Source organism: Sceloporus occidentalis, unplaced genomic scaffold (assembly GCF_023333645.1).
Source record: "Sceloporus occidentalis isolate IW3139 unplaced genomic scaffold, rSceOcc1.0.p SCAF_73, whole genome shotgun sequence".
NCBI classification, from domain to species: Eukaryota; Metazoa; Chordata; class Lepidosauria; order Squamata; family Phrynosomatidae; genus Sceloporus; species Sceloporus occidentalis.
Window position 1 is genome coordinate 2,197,247 of NW_028317053.1, and position 20,361 is coordinate 2,217,607.

General features: G+C 39.8%; 1 protein-coding gene across 10 annotated transcripts in view; it reads left to right on the plus strand.

The window, feature by feature from the left end:
* LOC149286017 (transducin-like enhancer protein 4) overlaps window positions 1-20,361 on the plus strand; it is a 170,471-nt gene that overhangs the window by 45,488 nt on the left and 104,622 nt on the right. For 7 of the 10 annotated variants that reach the window (XM_089494568.1, XM_089494563.1, XM_089494565.1 and 4 more), the window contains exon 5: window positions 8,629-8,691. The exons of the other annotated variants lie outside the window; for them this stretch is intronic. In XM_089494568.1, coding sequence (XP_089350694.1) covers window positions 8,629-8,691 — 63 coding nt within the window. The remainder of the gene's footprint in view (window positions 1-8,628; window positions 8,692-20,361) is intronic. 10 annotated transcript variants of the gene reach the window in all.

The window sequence follows — 20,361 nt, forward strand, 5'->3', positions numbered from 1 at the left end:
AGAGAGAAAGAAAAGGGAGTAGGGAGGTTGTAACTCAAAGCAAAAGAAGATTTGGGGGTCAAAATAGTGACTAACACACTCAAAAATAAGAGAAGAATACAATAAAAAACTGAGAAGAGGCAGGAAGCAATGGGACGATAAAAGGGAACTCCACCCAGTCTGTTAAGGTGAGTCAGAGGACACAGAACACACAGCTAAGAGACACAAAAGTAGTTGCTGATGCCAAGATGCAAATCTTGGTCAGAACAAAACATGAACAAGAGATGAAAGAAATGCTATGAAGCACAGTAAGCTCATTTGCAGCTGAATGACACTCCATCTCTTTTCTTTTCTTGCCCTAAACTGACTAGGAAACAGAGCTCAAATTAGACAGAGGATCTGTTTAAGGAACATCACCTGCTGATATGAATGGCTGGAACAAAATAAGGAAAAGCAATCAAAAATGTACCATATCAGCGCACACATAGTACACCATGATGACAAAAAGCATCATATAATATCAGCTTGTTTTTGTTTTTAGTCTCTTTCTACTGTTAACAAGTAGTTTTTGTTTTAAAAGCTGGTTCTTTAAGTATGTTATGGTGCTTGCTTTAAGACTGGAGAGACCCATTTGAAATCCCCTCAGCCTAAGATACTTCACAGAGTAGTTGTGAAGGTAAAATAAGAACTTGTGAGGCACTAGAGCCATCTAGAATGCATCTGATCTCCTTCCACTCCTCTGAAAGATAATTAACTAGTTTTCACTCCTGAAGTGTCCAGATTGTTTAGTTATGTTCACTTGTCAAATGCCAGTGCTAACATGACCCATGTCACTGTCTGGGTAAGTGTCCAAAATAGTCTTGGTTTGAATGAGAGCCAGTATGATGTAGTGGTTTGAGTGTTGGACTAGGACTCAGGGTCAAATACCTGCTCTTCTATGGAAACCTGCTATGTGACCCTGGACTACTCACACTCTCTCAGGCTTAGGGGAAGGCAGTGGCAAACCTGAATAAATCTTGCCAAGGAAACCTTATGATAGGGTTACCATAAGTTGGAGCTGTCTTGAAGCCTCATAACAACAAGCTATGTACCCTGTTGCAACCATGCTAATGAGCCTATATCTAGCTAGAATGAGAAGCTGGACTCACACAGCTATGTGTGCATAAAGGTGATTTCTATAGTTGGCATCTATGTTATTCAGCCATCTTATGGGAGCACATATCAAGGCATCAGATATGAAGTCTTCAAAGCCAATGTATGCAAAATAGTGCATGCAAAATAATGTTCAATCAAAATCTACTGTCCTGTAACTTAAAACCATTAGATCTGGTCCTACCCTCTGGGACAGCAGAGTACAGGCCTGCCTCCTTTGCTCTCTGACAGTCCTTGAAGTACTGTAGTTATAGAGTGCAGGATGAACATGCCCAGCCCCCTCCACTTTTCCTTATATGTTTTATTCTCCATACCTCTTCTCATCCTTGTTGCCCTTCTCTGGACTTGTTCCATCTTGTCTCTATTCTTCTGAAAACAAAACACCCAGAACCGAATGCATTACTCTAGATGAGGTGGGGCTGTTAACCTATGTAGAGAGAACTTGTAGCACTTTGGGGACTAACTGAAAGAAAGAAGTTGGAAGCATGAGCTTTCATAGACCTCAGTCTACTTCCTCACATGCATTCCCTCAACTTAGGCCCTGTGCAGACGGGCAAGAAGGGGTGCCGAGATGCTGCCCCTTTCCCCCCCAGATTGTTGCCGTGGAAACAGCATGGGCGTGGCAATGATTCACTCCTCTTAGCGCTGCTGCCAAGGCACCATTAGTGCCCTGGAGCGGCGCAGTGACTTCTCTTGTACTCCACCCCATTTGGATGCGGCACACAAGGCACGTCATTGGTGCACGCGTGTCATAATGGCGCCTGGAGAATATGGAGCGTGCGTATACTTTGATCTCCCGAGCCCTAATTTTGGCCCCAGGACGGTGTTTTTTGCCTGTCTGTATCAGGCCTTAGAAACTGTGCTTCTATTAATTTAGGCTAAAATAGCATCATGCTGCTGGCTCATGTTCAACTTATTATCAACAATAATTCCAAGGTCCTTTTTGCATGTTGTACTGCTGAGCCATGTATCCCTCATCTTACATTTGTGCATTTGGTTTTTGTAGTCCAAATGTAGAATTTTGTATTTGTCTCTATTGTATTTCATTTTATTAATTTCTGACCAACTTTCTAGTTTATCTGGTTTCTTTTGAATTCTGTTCCTATGTTCCAATCTACTTGCCACAGCCCTCCCAGTTCTGTGTTATCTGAAAACTTGATCAAGGGATTCCCTCTATCCTGTCATCTAAGTCATTGATATAAATGTTAAATGGTAATGGCCCTATGACATAACCCTCACACTCCCCTGGAGGCCTTCTTCCAGTTTGAAGCACAGCCATTGATGATGATTCTTTCAGCACAGTGTTCTAGCTAATTACTATTCTACATTTAATCAGTTTGCTCATCAAAAACTACTGTTGATTTTGCTTTTGTGTAAAAATCTCACATCAGGATTTTTCAACCTGCTTAGGTCCCTTTTTGAATCGTGGATCAGAAAATCTGTAGTCATTCTTTATAAGCCTGCTTCAGGCTTGCATGCATGTGTGCATGTGAGAGTAGCTGAGCATGTGTGTTTGGTGCATCCCTCTAGAAAAATGCCTTGTGTACCAAACTTGGAAGTTCCCCAAATATCTCATGTAGTATGGCCAGTAGTCCAAAAAATAAACTTTTCCAGCTCTGGAACTATATTGAGGGGAGGAGAATGCATCATTTGCATGCAAAAGATACAGCATTCATTGCCTAGCATGTCAAAAGGTCAGGGAGCTGGTGAAGGGAAACTGTCTCTATTAAAATCCCTGGAGTGTCAGTGTCATGCAGAGGAGGCTACACTGAGTTAGATGGCTAAATGGACTGATCCTAGGCTAGATGGATAAATAGGCTGATAAATAAAGCAGCCCTCTATGTATGGGGGAGTTACAGTTTAATGAAAAACACAACTTTGACTTTTTTTTTTTTTTTGTCTTTCACCAATCTTTCTGTGCCTATGTAATTATTCATTAATGAGGATCTCATTGAGCATGCTCATTTCTTATTGGTAGTCTTTTTTGGGATAGATAGGGTTTGAAGGCTTTGCCTTTTAAAAGATTGTATAGTGAGAAGGTCAAAAGGGTTACTGATGAAAGAAGGAAGTCTAAATTACACAAGTATGAGTGTATCTGTCATTCAAGTAATGACTTTGCATGAAAGAGCATTTTGTCACTGAATGTAATGGCAAAGTGACCAAAAGTAGAATGTAATTTTAAAATGTCCCTTTTAGAGATGGCTTGTCTTGTACCTTCCATTCATGTGAGACATGCATGGTACATTACAAAATAAGAGGCTGAATGTACATTGTACATCTATCGAGAATTATTGGGTCATGATCCAATTGTATACGTCAATTCCCAACGTCAGGGCTTTCTTCTCCTCTACTTCCCATTTCAGTACTCTATACCCCCCCCCCCCCCAAATCTATTCCTCCGGATAATTTTTTTAGGTTGCATTGGTTGGGTTGCAGAAGAGAAGGGGACTGTTGGCAGGAGTGGTGGGATTCAGTGGAAATACTCTACTGGATTGTGGCTTTGGATCACTAACAGTAGTACATACTCAGCTTCAAATTTCACCCCCATTGGCAACTGAGATGGCTCCAGAACAACTGAATTATAACAGAAACAAGATCTGGTGAAACAAAAATATATACTATAAGCCTATGACTAACATCACTTTTCCTCTCCTGCATGATTTTTAAACATCTTTTGTCTGATGAAGAAGGCAATGAAACTTCAAAAACTTGCATGAAGTATTTTCTGCATTTTGGTTGGCTACTCTTTTGTGGACTTTGTATTTTGCTGTATATGGCCAACATTGCTACTCATATGATTCCTGGATGTGAAGACAATGAATTTTGATGCATCAGGGGAAACTTTTAAGAAGAGGGAGCAATGGACCGTGACCTAACTCTTTCAGATTTTAACTTCCATCAAAAGTAAAACGCTTATTTGGACTATGGTTGGCAAGTTTTACCTATAACGCACCTAATTTTTGTCCAGATGTAAACAGTTCTTGAGGGGTTCAGTGTTTTCGGCCTAAGAAAAGGATAGTTAGGTCCACATGGGACAGGCGCAACCTGGATCTCAAGGGAAGTTACTTTTCTGTTGCTAATGGGATTGTAATTATATTTCCTGTCTTTTATACCCTTCTTCTTTGGTCCCCACGTGACCAAGAAGGGGAGTTTCCTCTGCCGTCATTGTAATCCCTCAAGAACAACTGAAGTATGACAGAAAAACAATATCTGATACAAAATACAGGCCTGTGACTTCTGTCAGATTTCTTCTCCTGACATTGTCACTTTTCCTCTCTTGTATGATTTTTTGAAAGACATGTTTTTCCTGATGAAGAAGCCAGTGCAGTGGCATCACTAGGGGGTGCGGGCCTCAGCAGGTGATACCTTAAAAGGGGGGGGGGGCATCACTGCTCCTCAAACATCTACTTTTTGGCAGGAATGGGCTGTGGCATCCATCTGCTTTCATTTAAAATGCTTTAAAATATGGGGCAAAACTCAGAAAGGAGAGGCCCCAGAAGTTTTTAAAATTCAAATTTCAAAATTTAAAATTTTTTAAATTTTTAAAAATTGTTTGAATTTTTTAATTCTTTTAAAATTTTCTTTAAAAACATCACATTTTAACCATATCTTCACTATGCATATGTAAATACATTTAGGTTGTGTATATGTTATTGTAATTTGAAGTATAATTTTAATTTTGCTAGTTGTTTATGTCACAACTACAATGGGCCCTTGTTATCCCCTGGGGCTTGGTTCTAGGACCCCCGTGAATAACAAAATCCATGGATGCTCAAGTCCCATTAAATATAATGGCACAGCAAAACAGTGTCCCTTATATAGAACGGAAAATCAAGGTTTGCTATTTGGAATTTATACTTTTTTGGAATGATTTCAAGCCATGGATGCTTGAATCTGTGGATAAAAAATCCATGGATAAGGAGGGCTGACTGTATTAGCATTACCCTGAGTGCTATATGGAAATTACCATTTCTGAGTAACATTAATGTAAAAAAGCATTGCTAGGGATTCTGTATTGTGTGAAACAGGAGGAGGTTAATACCATGAGTTAGCTCACCAGTTGATACCAACCCTAGGAGTGCCACTGAGCCAGTGGAGCTTCAAAAGCTTGCATGAAATATTTTCTGCATTTTGGTTGGCCAATAAAGGTATTGCCCTTGTGGATTTTGTTGTATTTCGGTACATGGTCAACATGGCTACCCCTGAATATGTTATATGTTCCATACAGTTCTTAACCCCATCATTTCTTTGTTTAGAGCATTCCCAGTTCATTTTGGCCAAAGTTCTTACCGCTACCACTTTATTTGTGCAGTTACGTATTACAGAGTAAAGTAGAAGCACAGAAATGTTTTTTCAGCATTCAGAAGATAACTCTCCCTTTCTGCTTCTAATAACTTTATATGTATCATACATATCATAGGGTGTTCAGCACTTGTGACCTTATATGAACATATAGAAAGCCCCAGAATAAATTCAGGAATTTAGTAGTTCGGGAGAAGAAGTACTATTATTTAACTGGAACACGAAAGAGTAGGTGATTTATATGTGTAAACATATGTATTGATGGATGATGCTCAGTGATTAATCAAATGGAAACCTTTAATCGGCCAACTTTTTTTTCTTCAAATAAGTGTATAGAAACTCCTTAATGTGATTGCAACATCTTTGGTATTTTATTAGGCATGATCCAGTGTTAATCCCAACTACAGTAAAAACCAATGAAATGACTGGGAATTCTTTGTTGTAATTTATGCAAGCCTTGTTGATTTCAGTAGATGTACTTACATTGTAATTCACACTGGATTTTATCCCATTGTTTTTAAATTTTGAAGACTACAAACACACACAGTCCCATCTGTGTGGATGATAAAGTTGTTTTTTCTTCTTCTTTTTTTCAGGGGAGGGGGAACTTTGTTCAGAAACTGGGGGAAGTGTTTGACAGTCTCAGTTGAGTGTGTATATGTGTTTTCAGCTGTGGCTCATTATTGTGTCACAAAAGGCTCCTGAAGCTTTTCGAGATAGCCCGATTTAGTGATGGAAATTAAATTCTCTGTCCTGCATTGAAGCTTGAGCACTTGCTGTTGCAAGGAACTCTCAGAGCAGCAAGTGGTTATTGTTGACCATTATTCACTCCCTAATTGCTGGACGGGGTCTGTCACTGTTGGTCTTTACATTTTATTTCCTGTTGAACAGATGCATACAATTGTAGAGTTGTAAGTTCTAAGAAATCCAAAGGTTTGCATAGTTTTCAACTTATGTTAGAGACATTGTTATCCATACCTGTTACTGAATGCCTTGGTGCATGCAAACTATCATATGTGCATGTGTTCCTATTCCATCTGGGATTCTGGGATCCTTAGTTAGGGCGTGTAAAAACACTTGTTGTACTGAGTCTTTTTTTGACAAAAACAGGGAGATTAACTAAAGAACGCTGTCACTTGAGGTACAGAGGTTTGAATTCATTAGAGACATTTACTGAGGGAGGAAAGATTGATTAATACATCACCCTTTAGCACTGCAGCGGCAGACTGTTTATTAATTTAATGTATATCACACCCTACCTTTAAAAATAGTGCTTACAGCAGCTGTCCCTGAAAGCAGTGATGGAGGAAAAAGAACCACAGATGGATATTATGGTTCACTATAAAGAATGGTGAAGGCGTTTTGGAAATGGCAAGGTGGTATTAAGAGGTCTAAGCACCTTGACGTTCAGTAATATGAGATGGGCCACACAAGGACAGGAACAGAGAACACTTTGAAGTTAGTCCTGATTATTGGGGAAATTGGATTAGGAATCCTTACCAAGTGTTGAACTGACTTTGGACATGGGCTTTGGCTTTAGTACCATAAAAGGGTGTTGCCAGCACCTTAGATGCTGATATGGCTAAAGCTAGAGGACAAAGGTGATGAAGGGCAGCAGTTTTAACTGTTCTTAGGGACACAACCCTGCAAAATGCAATTCAGAAATGAATTTAGAATGAAGAGCATAAAACATCTCTTCTTAGACCCTGACTCACTCAAAGAAAATAATAGCAGTGGAAAGAGTCAATGGAATTTGGGGAGCAGAGAGATGGAAAGACATACCAACAGAAATTTACTCAGTTTTTTAGGTCAGATGGAGAAAGTTCCTGGTTCAGGACATGAGGAAAGATAGCACAACAATCTCAACTTCTAGATCGTTTCCTAAAATGAAACAACACATTAGTAATTCTGTCTTCTATTACAAGGCATTACCCCCTGAGGTTCTAAGAAGCCTGTATGTCAGCATGTCCCAAAGTGGGAGAGGTCATTGGCCATCTAGCTGTGAGTCCTAAAAGACCTACTTTTTGTTTTATTTTTCTCTCTGATCAAATTCTGTGTGACCTGGGAGTGTGGGACCTCCGAGAGAGATTGCAAGTTGGGTGCCTAGGTGGTATTTTGGTGATCCATCTTGAGGTAAGGAGGCATATTGATTGGATTGTGTTTCCTGCTAAGACTTTAGACTGAGATCCTTTGTAAAAGGTAAAGATGGAGTCTCAGGATTATTTATCAAAGTAGTCCATTTAGAGTTCCATACTGCAGGTGGGCGGCTTTTCATTTCAGTTAGACATGCAGATGGTGAACCTTGATTATAGTACTGTAATGATAAGTAGCATAACATACTGTTCTCAAGATCCTTTCTCCTAAATTCTGTGAGCCCCTTTCTCCAGGATCAAGGCTATAATTTCTTAGGTACTAGGGCAAATCTGAAAAAATGTAGACACCATACATTTATATCATGACTGAGATTTTAGCAAAATAACAAGGAATGCCCTATGAGACAAGCTAGTACCACTTTAATTTTTTTATGACACCATATATGAATGATTATTTTGGAGATTAGAGGTTAGTGGAAACCATGGGAGATGCCAGTTAATGCTTGTTTTGATTGACAAGATGATCCAACCGTAAATACTACAGCAGAAGAAATCCATTTTTCTAGACCCTTTCCCTTATGTGGTGCTTTTGAGGGAGTTATAAATGTTCAGGAGAAAAGCTACAGTTGTCTTTCACTCCATGTATTTGTTGGGTTGAGAGCTATAGCATTAGGACACATTTCTGTCATGTTCTATTACAGCAGAACTGGTGAAACTGGCCCACCAGATGTTGCTGAATATCAGTTGCCATTGGTTCTAACCAGTCTGGTCATTGGAGAGACATTGTGGGGGGTAGTAATTCATTAATGTTTAGAGGGCTGAATGTTCCCTGCCCTGTTGTTTAGGGATTTTATTGCAAATGGGGCAAAGTTGTGTCTTTGAATCAGTGGAGGTTCCCATTTTCCAGGAGTGGACTTTCATGTATCTGCTGTGGCACGGACTGAAATAAGTAGTGCTACTACTCCAGTATCTGAAACTGATCAAGAGTCTAACTACCCATCTATCAAAACTGTACTTTAAAATGAGTTTGTTCTTTGAATGTAACCATCATGGGATATTTGTAACTATGCTGCTCAGTAACTTTTCTTTCTCTCATCTGCAGGCAGAAATTGTCAAGAGACTGAATGCCATCTGTGCCCAGGTCATTCCCTTCTTGTCCCAGGAGGTAAGGGGTGGTGGCGTTTACATTTACTGTTCTCACAATTCCATAATACTCACTTTTAACTTAAGAACTAAGATGGTTCTCTGATAGCTTGTGCTTGCAAGTGTTCCCTCCTGCCCTGCCAGTATTACAGGAAACTGCTTTGAGCATGATTTTACCCTGACAAAGTATCATATAAATAAACAGATTTGCTTCCTCCCCCCCTCCGAGTCCACCATAATCTCCTTATTGTGGTAATATCCAATTGGATATCTTCTGCATGTCACATAAAATTATCACCTTAACTTATTTGTCTTGGTAGTATCTCTGTCCTCAGTGATGGTATGAAATCAAAAGAGTCTTCACTGAATTAGTCTGAGATTCATCCAGATGCTGACAATACCCAGCCAACTGAATGTCTCTGGAAACACACAAGCAGAGAAGAAAATTATAGTCATTCTAACTTGTTGCTTCCCTGCTTCCACATATATCATTTAGAGCAGAGCATGAAGAAGTTACTTTTTTGAGCCAACTGCTTTCCACATTTCCTGACTAGTATGACTACTAACTTTTCCATGCCCTGAATGATAGACGTATTGCTTCTGAATGTGGATGCTCTACTTAACTTGCCTCAGTAACATCCATGGATAGGACCCATGGATGTCCTTTTTCTTCCTTACTTGTGAGCTGTCTAAATTAGTAGATGTAACCATTGGGAAGGGAAATTTCATAACTGTGATATTCCACATTGGCAGCCAGCATACCTGCACTGACTGCTGATTTTTTTTTTTGTCTTACTGTGGTATGCATTACAATATATCTGCTAGCTATATTAAAATGTTTGTCTGTCATGTCAGTGTGATCATAAATACAACTCTGTCAAGCTGGCATCTAATAGGATATATTAAAGAATTGCTGGAAAGGCATGATTTGTGTGGCATTTTTTACCATTGGTGTTAAGCAGAAAATACAAAGAACCATCAACTATTGATGCTAGAGCCTAATGCAGCCTCTTTTCTTGCTCCCATCCTAGTTTCCTGTTCTTTTAGCCACTGGTAGTAGGGTGCATGGTTTCAACAAAAAAGACTCATCTTTGCCTTGCATCTTCTGGAACATCCAGTCTGAAAACTCAGAGAACAGTTTGCCAGTCAATGTGTGAACAATAACAAGTGAGATTAGACATGGGAATCACAAGACCTTGTTCCTCCCATACTCCCTCTGGGAACAATAACAAAAAGGGGGTTACAAAACAGTAGCTGCCTCCAGGGGCAGCAATTTACATCTGAAGCAAATGGTGGGGATCACATGACTCACAGGACTAGCAAGAACACGCCCTCCAGCTTCACTTGCAGTCATCAAAATGGTGGCTACAATAGTACTTTAGGAGCCAGCAGTGGTTGGAAGTGGCATTCCAGGCACTAGCCCTGCTCTAAAGTGAGGCACCTTGAAGCAATCTACTGTATCTTCCATTTACTTCCTGTTTTGGGCAGAACAAAAATACTGCATTTTAGGATGTTGTGTGACTATGGCGGGTGGGGTGGGGTGGAAAAGCAAAATTGGACTCTGGTCTCCAAAGATCTTTCCCATTCGTGAACTATATGGACTGATGGATTTGGAATGAGGCAATAGGACATGTGTGAATGATCAGAATTTTCAACAGCAATAATGCATCTGAAACATCATAGAATTAACACAAAGAAGTATAAATATGCACACGTATATGACACAATTAACATTTTATGAAATTGAAATCATGCCTGCTATTTCATATCAATATCTCTATCATGGCATTTTGTGGTATTCATAATCTATAATCACAGAAGCCATAATTACATTTGCTTACAAACATATAGTGTATGTATTAAGAGTACTGAAACTTGCCACAACAAATGCTTATAGGCAGCATCGAGCTTGAGATTCAAAGACTGAGTCCATGAGATTCTTCTGAAAAATGATGTATTATGCCTGAACATTTACAGACCACTTCATATACTGCTGGATATTCATGAATAGAGAACCACAATGGTAGAAACAGACAGGACATTACAACCCAGGAAATGTTGTCTCTGTTTCAAAATCAAAACTTCCTCAGCTGTGTTTCAATTGGAGTAATGTACAAAAGCAAAATATCACAATTGTATACAAAACTCAAAGTCAACAAATAACATACACTCATAAATATAGAGGAAACATGGCAGGAAAGTATTTTCAGTCGTTGACTTGGAGTAAGACTGCTTTCTATATGTCTCTTTTAATAAAAATTAAAGTATACATACATATGTATGTATGTATGTACATACGTGTGCATTTATGTACACTTGAAGGGAAACTAGTTTCCCCAACACATAGGATGTTCTTAAAATGAAGTCATGCTTTTCCTAGAAAGTTAATGTGCAGATGCAAGCTATAATTTTGCGAGGTCAGATATTACTACACTCTCACCCCTCAGACTGGGAATGTTTTGAGATTTATTTGTAGACAAATAAAAACATGACTATTTAGACCATGAAAAATGTTAAATGGAGTAACACTGAACTGAGTCATATGTGCTCAGCCCCAGAGGAAGGCAGTGGCAAACCTCCTCTGAACAAAGCTTGCCAAGAAACCCCCATGAGAGAGAGGGTCACAATAAGTCAGAACCAACTTGAAGGCATGTAACAAAAAAATAATCATTTAGTAATGTTGAAGAAGGTGGGGTAAACAAAATTGGCTAGGTATTTTTAAACGAGTGTATCACATATCCATTCCACAGATAATATGGTGATTTCTCTCTTTTCTCTCTGCTTCCCTGTAAACTTTATACAACATGAGTGAGTACATGCACATGCCTTTAAGTCACCTGTTGACTTAGGGTAATCCCATTAATTCCATAGGGTTTTCTTAGGTAAGGAATACTTAGGTGGCTTTGCCAGTTCCTTCCTCTGAAATATAGCTTACACCAGTTATGGAAATATTTGGCAGGAAACAACAGAGGTCTTCACCTAATGCTGAAAACCCCTGCAGTATAGCTGCTAGATGACATTTTTGGGGTAATCACATTCTGCAGATGGGATTCTGTCACTGTGTTGTAGCCATTCATTCCACTTCATTTGGGTTAGTCACCTGGAATGAAACTACTGTGTGTACATTGCTGTAGTGTAAAACTTTGGCAGGGGTATGTGTGGTTCTCCATATTTTATTGAACTTAAGCCCTTCTGTTACCTCCTAATTGGCCTTATTGGCTAGGATTAGTGGAAATTGCAAGTCACCAGTATCTTGAGGGTGACACATTACCCACTGGTGTTCTGTGGGTTAACAGAAGGTGGGAGAGGAGTTCAGGGAGAGTTTATAATTAATATGTGAGGTAACAGAAGGAATTTCCCATGTGTTTAAATTTCAAAAGGTTATGTTATGTAGTTTCTTCCTCTTATTAAAAATGTGCTGCTTCAGCACTGGTAAGTAAGATTTTATTTACTTCACAGAATGGTCAAACTTGCCTGTCAAGAGTCTGACCCAAAGGGCTTGTGATTGCTAAATGCTAAAGAGACTGAGGGCATGCACTGATCATAGCCCTTTGTTCAGACAGTGGCATAACATAGCAATAGCAATAGCAAGCACATTTCTATACCACTTATCCGTGCACTAAAGCACTCCCTAAACAGTTTACAATATGTAAGCCAATTGCCCCCAACAAGCTGGTACTCATTTTAGCGACCTCGGAAGGATGCAAGACTGAGTCGACCCTGAGCCCCTGGCTGGTATTGATCTCACAACCTTGTGGTTTGTGAGTGAGTGGCTGCAGTACAGGCATTTAACTATTGCACCACCAGGGCTCTTTAATAACACCAGAGTTTCAGAAGAAACATGGAAAATGTAGTATTGGCAGTGAGGTGGTGGTAGGATGGCATAGTAAAGGTTGAGGATCAGCTGGAAGAGGCATCACACCATAAAGACTATTGTTCTTCCAATATGTCTTATTTTTCTCTAAGTGTCTTAACAGTTGTTTAAGCTCTGGGACAGGGTATGGGGCCACAAGCATGAACAAAATGGAATGGTTGAGGACGTGATGTTACTTATACAACCACTAAACAAATGCTTCTGTTTAGCATTTAGTGGTCTGTCACACTTTTGTGCCTTGCCAAATAGGGTGCGTGATTGGGAGCCTTAGCATTTCTACCACAATCTCCTTCATTTCTAGTTATTGTCAAGCACTTAAAATTCTGGCCAGCACCCAGAGCTAAGTAACTTGGACCTCACTATCATTAGTAAAAACAGTATTGCAGTGGGGAGGTGGATAATAATATAACAATATAATAATAATAATAATAATAATAATAATAATAATAATAATAATATAAACTTATTTATATCCCACTTATTTGTAAGAAACAATCAAAGCAACTTTCAACAATTAAAATAATACAGATGTACAGAGATAACAATAATACAAATATATACAACCCCCCTTAAAAAGGAATTAAACCGTTCTAAGATTAAAATTCAAACATTAAAATCAACACATTTATATTAAAATCACATGATATAGCGCAAAAGCAGTGGGTAAACTCATCATGGCTGGGATTGTACAAATACAGTGCGCCCGCGTTATACACGGATTTGAGTGTGTGTTCAAGCCGTGTGGGAGCCCGCAGGGTGCAAGGGGTGGCACGTCCCATTCAGATGAATGGGGTGTGCCCCCATGGCGTGCACGAGTCCCATTCAAGTGAATGGGGCTCAAGGATAGGTGGAATTCGCCTTACGCAGGGGGGTCCGGAATGGATCCCCCGCATAAGGCAAGGGTCCACTGTGGGGAATCGATATGTAGCTGGGGGTATTCTTGGAAGGCCTGCCAGAAGAGATCCATCTTGACCTCTTTTTTAAAGCTATCTAAGTTGGATATTTGGTGGATCTCATCTGGCAGGTCATTCCATAGGTTGAGAACAACCACAGAGAAGGTCCTCTGGGAGGTCGCTTTCAGTTTAGTCCTTACAGGTTGCAATAAATTCCTCCCAGAGGATCTGAGTGCATGGGGCGGATTATATGGAAGCAGGCGATTCCTTAAATAGATTGGGCCCAAGCCATGTAGGGCTTTAAAGGTGATAACCAACACCTTGTACTGTGCCCAGAAACTAATAGGCAGCCAGTGGAGTGGCTTCAGTATTGGTTTAATATGGTTGCTCCTAGTTGTTCCTGTAATCAACCTGGCTGCCATATTCTGTACCAATTGAAGTTTCCGGACGAGGCACGAAAACATGGTGGAAAAGCTAGACTTCAGAAGAAAAGTCAATACTATATAGTATTTAGTATTATTTGGTTCATCAAATTATTATATTGCTCAGTCTGTAAACAAAACCTAAATAGTGAATAGTATAGATCCAATATAATATTGAAACGTTTGTGATATAATAACCTGTTTATAAAAAAAAATGTTAAAAGAGAAAATCAGAAATGTTTACATGAAAAGAAATGTTGTGGAAAAAAATTAAAACCCTCAAAAGTGATTGTATTTGTTCAATATTAAACAATTTAAGTTGATATGTTTTAAAGACCCCTGCCTCTGAAGCTTTCCTTCCTTTCACAGGCAGTCAATGAGTCTCTCTCATTCTTAGCTGTAGCATCCCTGCACCTGATGTCACCTGGAGGGGGCTTCTGGAGGTGGGGCTTCTGGGGGAGGAGAAGGACAGGATGGCACAGGAGGAGCACACGCAGAATGGCATGAGGGAAGGGCCCAACCAGGTGTCAACCCTCTTTTGGGGTCTCAGCCAGTGTGGGCCATACCACCACACCCCCCTTAGGGACACTACCGATTCTTAGTCCTCATCCTCCTTCATGTCTCTGTATTTAGTTTCTCCCTCACATAGGGACAAATATGAAGAACAAGCAGGTCAACAAAGAGCCCTGGTGGCACAGTGTTTAAATGCCTGTACTGCAGCCACTCACTCAAAACCATAAGGTTGCGAGTTCAAGACCAGCAAAAGGGCTCAAGCTCAACTCAGGCTTGCATCCTTCCAAGGTCACTGAAATGAGTACCCAGATTGTTGGGGGCAAATTAGCTTACAGTGGTAAACCGCTTAGACACTGCTTAGGCAGTATGAAGCGGTATATAAATGAAGCTTGTTTGTTTGTCCCTCCCTGAATCCTTGGTGTGTATGTACAGTACTGAATCCCTTGAATGCCTGATGTGTATGTACAGTCAGCCCTCCGTATTCATTGATTTTTTTTATTCATGGATTCAAGCATCCATAGTTTGAAAATATTTTAATATATATAAATTTCAAAAAGGAAACCTTGATTTTGCAATTTTATATAAGGGATATCATCTTACTGTGCCATTATATTCCATGGATTTTGGTATCCACGGGGGGTACAGGAACCAAACTCCAGTGGATACCAAGAGCCCACTGTATTGGTCAGGTATGTGGCTCAGGGATGAGAAAACAAAAGTTAGCATTGAAAACAGAAGTCCCTGCTGTAACTGGAGACTTGTTTAATGTGTATTTTTGGTTCTTTTTGGCAGCATAACTTTGCAATCAGTGTACATACCCATCAGTGGAGCATGAATCTCATTAGGTTGGCTATTGTATTTATGCATGTGAAACAAACTTACCTTAAACGTAGGGGTTTTTATTACAGCATATGAAGCATCAAATTTTGTTGCAAATGGTCTCTGTGTGTGTTTCATTTCACATACAGTATGCGTATGTCACATAACTGTTTTAAAAAAGGAAGAGGAGGCTGGGAAATGTCACTAGTCATTTCTTTATTGTGCCTGTGGGGGAAATGAACTAAAGACAGTGACTGCATGCACTGATGACAGTGTTAGTGCCTGATAATAGTGCCAGGTTAACTCATCTTATTGCTTGTTAACTTTGTAAGAAATCAATGGTGTGTGCTAGCACGGTTTGATGCAAGAGATCATAGTTAAATTCACCAGGGATTTCTTGCATAGATGGCAGTCATGGTGTATCACTGGCACCGATGTACAAACTACTTTCAGAGCAGTTTAATCAGCATGCTGGAGAACATTCTGACCTTGCTATATAAATGATCTCAGAGGCAAACAAGCTGAAGTATGTGGACAGTTCTGCCAGTTTGTGTCCTTTTTATTATTGTTGTTATTTTGTATTACATAATACCTTGTATTAAATGTTTCTCGTAATTACAAGTATGAGGCTGGACTAGCAAGTTTCAATTGTGCAAATGAGAGTGAAACTATTGGTTACACAAAGTGTGACTCATCAAAAAAGGCAATCACCTTGTTTATTAGTTCACCTTTACCTTCTTGCTATCTGCTAGCACCTGTCTTGATTCAGATATGATTGAAACATACTGTCATTGTGAATGTGTGCATGCGCACATGTTTGTAAATGTCTTGTAGTTGGCAATTTTCGTAGTAGCAACATTTTTTTAAGGTTAGAGCAGGGTTCCCAAACTTTGTTGAAATGAGTGCTCTTAAAAAACAAACAAAACAACAACAACAAAAAACAAAAACAGAAAACTAAAACTTTCTCATTTGTTATAAAATACTGTCATATCATACGTTCTACTTTAGCTGCTTTTGATAACTCAGGGGCATGTTCCATAAAAGATGAAAATGTAACTCTGCTAATGGAAATGATTCAGTACAGAGTCAGGTCAGTGCTAGTTCTGAGTTCCTTTGGCTGAGTGTGGTACCTCTCTTCCTTTGTGGATACTTCTATTTCACACTGGCTGTGCTTCTGTTTGTTTCCTGGACTGAAAAGGGACCTATGAAGAAGTGGGTAGTAGCAACTATTGCTCCTCTATCATGTTATCTTCACTACTTCTCTCACCACTCTCTTCACCATGTTAGCTTCTTCACTTATAGGGATGGGTGAACAAACAGTTGATAACAGTGAAAGGGAAAGATGGCACTCTCAGAGCACTATAACCCAGCAATTGAGAGCCTAAAATGTTGCTGTTAAATGTGGGATATTCAAGTTTAATTATTCAGATGCAAAGTCCTGTGCAGATCATACCCCTTTCCCTTAATTTCTCACTATCTCCTTCACTTATTCCCTTCTGTGGTCACTTAACACATTAAAGTTGTTAAGTGTGCATTTAAATTGTTTTATGTTTATCTCTATAAATGTATGAGAATGACAAAATACATGTTTTTGTTATATTATGTAATTCTGTGAGGGAGTTGTGACTAGCAACAACATCTTTTACTCCTTGAGCAAAGTGGTCCAACTACTAACAGCTTTAATATTTTCTTAGGAAACTATTTGGCTCATTTCCTGTTTATTGTCTTTCTACTTTCCAGTAGTAATGGCACAGTCGTCTATTATATGTAAGGATGGGAGAAATAGCTTTGCTGATAAAACTTTATTGGGATTAAGAGAAGTGTGGCAGTACTATTAGAGGTGTTTTGGCTAGGAGGCTTAGTTTTATCTTTGTTTGTATGCATGGCTATGAGGGCTAGCTTTTAGCAGATGTTAAAATAAAGTGGCATGAGTATTTAGTGTGAAGTAGACTTGTGATGTTCCGCATTTGAGATGTGTCAAAGGCTCTGCTTATCCAGGAGCATACAGCTCTTGACAAATAGCCATAGATATCTACAAAAGGAAAGCTGTTTTCCCAACAGTAAAACACTTTAGTTTGCATCTTGATAAAATGCTGTATCCCCTAGAAAGACTCCATCCCATGTAACAAAAAAGGAGTAATACCCCTACTCCTCTGTAAATTGATCTTTGGAAAATTCTCCTATATCTCTGTATTTTTTTTCATAGTTCCTTTCATCTCCTTTTTTTGGCCTTAATTTTCCATTCCCCTTGTTTTTGTTCTTGTTCTTCTTAGCAGAAGAAGAACAACAAAATGTGATCCATCCACTTTCCTCTTGGTATAAGGAAGTGCAGTTTCTGACATACAGTATGGAAATCCTGGAGTCCTTGAGTTTAGAACATTTGGGCTGTGTTCCTTTGCTAGTCATAACTTTTGAATGTGATAGATACCAATTTCCTTGTGACAAATTCCTTCTCTAGCATATAATGGTCATTATTGTGTTTGAGATGCTCAAAGTGTCATAGGCACCCTGATGAGCAAATTAATTTATAAAGTACTTTTTCATGCTCAGACATCTCCATTAAATGCTACATTCCATGTATGCACATGTGGTGCTACACTAGCTACTTTTTACTTAGTATGCCCCCTCCATATCCATGGACTTGCCACCCATGGATTCCAGCATCCATGGATGGCAAGCCAATGCGGGGACAGAGGAGGAGGAAGGAAGAGGCGGCAGCGGTAGGGGAGGAGGAGGCTGCCTGCGGGACATTGCAGCTGGAGAAGGGGCTTCTCCTCCCACCTGAAGCTTACCTAACCTTCCTCTCCTCCTCCAACTCATTGTGCTCCTCCTGTCACCTAGCTGGCATGGTGAGGCCTGGAGGGGCAGGAATTGGAGCGGTGGTGCCTCAGTAGGGCTAGAGCCAAAAGGGACCATGAGGTCATCCGGCCCCAGGAAGCGGCACTTCAGAACACCACCCTCAGACCTTCCTTTCTCCCAGGTCTTCAAGCTCCAACGGACACGCAAGGCTTGTGGGATGAGCTCCTCCGATTGTCCGTCCCTCCATCCGTGGAGTTCCCTCCTCCCCACGGCATGTGACTGATACAGCGTTTGGAGGAGATTGTTACAATCTTAGTAACAATCTTAGTTACAAGTTGTAACTAAGGCATGTGCTGCCATGTGCCAGTTTACACATCTCTGGGAACAGTCACAGTGAGCACATCAGCTTTAATTGCCACATCACAGCTGTGACCCGAGAATCCAGATTCATGGTTGAATCCGCAAGTTATTTTTATTTTTCTTTATACAAAAATGAAGATCCCACCCTTCCATTGTACACATATAACTTAGGGTGTCTACAGTAATTAAAAATAAAAGATAAAGTTCAATAATAAAGTGGATTAATAATACAAATAGAACAGCTGATGAAATTCATGATTCATAGAATCATAGAGTTGGAAGAGACCACAAGGGCCATCCAGTCCAACCCCCTGCCATGCAGGAAATCTCAATTAAAGCATCCCTGACAGATGGCCATCCAGCCTCTGTTTAAAGACCTCCAAAGAAGGAGACTCCACCACTCTCCGAGTGAGTGTGTTCCACTATTGAACAGTCCTTACTGTCAGGAAGTTCCTCCTAATGTTGAGGTGGAATCTCTTTTCCTGTAGCTTGCATCCATTGTTCCGGGTCCTAGTCTGGAGCAGCAGAAAACAAGCTTGTTCCCTCCTCAATATGACATACCTTCAAATATTTAAACAGGACTGTCATATCACCTCTTAACCTTCTTTTTTCCAGGCTAAACATCCCCAGCTCCATAAGTCGTTCCTCATAGGGCATGGTTTCCAGACCCTTCACCATTTTAGTCGCCCTCTTTTGGACACACTCCAGTTTCTCAATGTCACTTTTGAATTGTGGTGCCCAGAACTGGACAAAATATTCCAGGTGGGGCCTGACCAAAGCAGAATAAAGTGGCACTATTACTTCTCTTGATCTAGACACTATACTTTTATTGATGCTGCTGCATCACACTGTTGACTCATGTTCAACTTGTGGCCTACTTGGACTCCTAGATCCCTTTCACATGTTTTCTCGTTCAGCCAGGTGTCCCCCATCCTATATTATTATTATTATTATTAACCTTTATTTATAAAGCGCTGTAAGTTTACACAGCGCTGTACATAATTTTTTTTAGTCAGACGGTTCCCTGCCCTCAGGCTTACAATCTAAAAGATATCTGTGCATTTTATTTTTCCGCTCTAAGTGCAGTACCTTACATGTTGAATTTCACTTTGTTAGCTTTGGCCCAGCTTTCTAGTCTATTCAGATCATTTCGAATTTTGATCCTGTCCTCTGGAGTATTAGCTATTCCTCCTAATTTGGTGTCACCTGCAAATTTCCCTCCAGTCGCACATACAGGTTTCCCCTGCTCATCCTCATGTGCCTTAACCTTAATACAATTTGGTGTTGTCTGCACTGACATTAATCATATTTTCTCCGCAGCTACCTGAAACAGAATTGTTTTAGCCATTCACTTAATTGCTTTTCCCTAAGTCCTTTCAAAACTTTTTTTTGCTGCCTGTAGAAATTTTGAAGCAAGTATGGCTTTTCTCCCACTAAATTTTGACATCCTACTTCTTTCTTGCTTTCTTTTTTTTAAAAAATAAAATAAAATAAATGAATACAGTTGGCCTTCTGTATCCACAGATTCTGTGTCCATGGATTCAACCATACACAACATAACAACATTTAAAAAACAAAAAGCAAACCTTGATCTTGCCATGTTATATAAGGGACACCATTTTACTACACCATTGTTTATAACGGGACTTGAACATCCACAGAAGGTGCTGGAATTATACCAAGGGTCCATTATAAATGCAGTCTCTCTGTGTGTATATGTGTGTGTATGTATACAGTTTCTTTTTCCCAAGGAAATGATGCTAAGATGTTATAATACTGATTCCCTTGAAGAGTGGATATTCTGTGTTGCTGTAGAGAAAAGAAGTGCTTCAAGAAGATGATGGCATCCACCCTGTTATGAATACAATGTATTCAGTTTCTCTTTGTCCAGTTCTTTATAATGGATGAAAAGCCTCTTACCATAGTTAAGACCTGCTTTTTCCCACCCACCCCAACTTCTCTACTTCCCATCAGCATAAAGAAAATCCTCCTGTTCTTAAATCTCTTTTCAG